The sequence below is a fragment of the Helianthus annuus genome, chromosome 5, assembly GCF_002127325.2.
Source record: "Helianthus annuus cultivar XRQ/B chromosome 5, HanXRQr2.0-SUNRISE, whole genome shotgun sequence".
In the NCBI taxonomy this organism is placed as follows: Eukaryota; Viridiplantae; Streptophyta; class Magnoliopsida; order Asterales; family Asteraceae; genus Helianthus; species Helianthus annuus.
The window spans coordinates 165,305,337-165,307,757 of NC_035437.2; the positions used below are offsets into that span (position 1 = coordinate 165,305,337).

Genomic DNA, 2,421 nt, shown 5'->3' on the forward strand with positions numbered 1-2,421 from the left:
TATCAACCACCAATCAAAACAAGTGAGAAGCAAAAGCACTTCTCAGTTCTCTCGGGAGACATGCCAACCGAGAGCTAACACGCGACAACAAAACAAGACGCCTACAAATACACCACTCAAACCAACATATTCGACAAACAAACAACTAAAAACTAGCCGTTATCATCATCCGCTAACAGTAGCCCCCGCGGAAGCGACCAATCTCGTAAAACTCGTTCCGTTTGCATCAAACTCTTGAATCTCATCGTTTGTAGCTTTAGCCGAACAGTTGAGAGAATCACATCCACCAACTACGTCTTATTTCTTCGCTTGGTCGTGAATAATCTTCGGTTCCTCTCATCCCATACAAAGTATGCCGCCGCGCTCACCACAAGTTTAGCGATCGCATGAGAAGCCTTCTTCGAGTTTGCTATACCCACCAAGTAATCAAATATAGCATGCCACTGGTTTGTAATTGCACCCATATCAGCTTTTACCTTCACTTCATTCCACACCTCCGATGCATAGCCGCATTCAAAAAAACAAATGTTCATGAGAGTCCGGACCTAATGTACATAAAGAACAACACATAAGGTTAAAATTAGCATTTCCTGATGAGTTCCAAGCTTTCATAATGTCTTGAGTCTTCAGTTTTCTATTCACTATGAGCCACATAATGAAATAATGTCTTGGGATCGCTTGCGAAAACCAGACCACCTTCTCCCATTGCACCTCGTTCTGAGCTGTTCGGACGTCATCCCAAACCGACGCTGAACTAAACTCCACTTGTATACCCTCTCTAGTCTTCCAAACAAGCTTATCTCGATGATTAGCATTCAATATGATATGCCGCAAGGTTGCTAAGGCAGGAAACCGCACAACCCATTGAGTAGGCCATCGCCATTCACCATGTGAATGAACCTCCGCTAACTTTGTCTCCATGTTAAAACCCGCATTAGCAATCATTCTAGGTGTCACAATATTGCCAATAGGGCAAACCGCATCCCATTTATCGAACCAAACCAGCGTGTTAGATCCATCACCTATCTCGATCCAAATATAGTTTCGTAACATTGGTCGCAAACTCAGCATCTTCCTCCAGCTCCAAGTTATATTACCCTTTACTGGAATTTCCCAAAACAATCTATTCTGAAAGCGATATGAGTGAATCCATTTTACCCAAAGCGACTCACGGTGGGTAAGCACGCTCCAAACATGAAGAGACATCAACACACTATTCATATCTCCCACTCGACGAATCCCCAACCCTCCTTCGCATCTAGGCACACAAACTGACTTCCATTTCACCTTGGCCTTTCCTTTTATGTTACCTCCTTGAGCCCACAAAAACCGCTTCATTTTGTCTTCTAAATCTTTTATAATCCTTTTCGGTAAAATAAATACCGAAGCCCAATAAATATGCAACGAAGAAAGAACCGAACGAATCAATTGAAGTCTACCTGCAAACGATAAGCATTTGGTTTTCCAATCTGAAATTCTAGCATCCATTCGTTCTACTAGCTGCTTACAATCTTTATATTGGAGCCGAGTGGAAATAAGTGGCACTCCAAGATATCGAACCGGCAAGCTTCCCTCCTCAAACGGCATGATAGCAAGAATTCGTTGTTTGACCAGGTCCGTTACATTACCAAAAAAGACAGTACTTTTGGCCATGCTCGGAACAAGACCAGACATATTCTTAAACAAATTTAACGCATCCATTATGATTTTAGCGGACCTATTATCTCCCCTTGCAAACAAAAAAGATCATCCGCGAAACACAAATTGATTATTTTCTGCTTCTCACACTTGCAATGAAACCTGAAGTCATTTGATACCGCGACCTGTTTATGTAGAATCAACGTAAGGACTTCCATAACTATCGTAAACAGGTAAGGGGACATAGGATCCCCCTATCGCAAACCCCTTCTCCCTTTAAAGAAACCATATAGATTACCGTTAATAGCCAAAGAAAATGATGTAGAAGCAACACACGCCATCACCCATTTCACCATTTTTTCATGGAAACCGAATCCCACCAAGATCTTATGCAAAAAACTCCAATCCACCGTGTTATATGCTTTCTGAATATCGACTTTAAACGCACATCGTGGAGGACCAACATTGCAATGATAATTATGCATCAATTCTTGAGTTAAAGAATATTATCAGAATTTTTTCTCCCCGGGACAAAAGCAGACCGGTTAATGCTCACAATATCCCCTAAACCTTCCTTAATGCGATTAGAAATTATCTTACTAATGCATTTATACAGAGTATTGCAACATGAGATAGGCCGATAATCCGTGATAGACATCGGTGTAGTCACTTTATGGATCAGAGATATTATTGTATGATTTAGCTGTTGTAAAAGTTTACCATTTCAGAAAAAATCTTTCACGGCTCGGCATACATCATTCCCAACAATATTCTAGCTCTTCT

The 2,421-nt window shown here is 41.2% G+C and overlaps 1 protein-coding gene across 1 annotated transcript; it reads right to left on the reverse strand.

Annotated features, from left to right (window-relative positions):
• Positions 1-290: 290 nt before the first annotated feature.
• LOC110944014 lies at positions 291-1,701 on the reverse strand. Its single transcript, XM_022185741.1, has 2 exons — positions 697-1,701; positions 291-545 (listed from the first exon to the last, which is right to left on the reverse strand). Exons 1-2 carry the CDS (start codon positions 1,699-1,701, stop codon positions 291-293), a joined length of 1,260 nt encoding a protein of 419 aa, XP_022041433.1.
• Positions 1,702-2,421: the final 720 nt, after the last annotated feature.

Coding starts and splice junctions, on each gene's coding strand:
- LOC110944014 (XM_022185741.1), bottom strand. CDS start 1,701: ATGGATGCGTTAAATTTGTTTAAGAATATGTCTGGTCTTGTTCCGAGC. Junction 546..696: donor ACGAGGTGCAATGGGAGAAG/GTGGTCTGGTTT, acceptor TATGTACATTAG/GTCCGGACTCTCATGAACAT.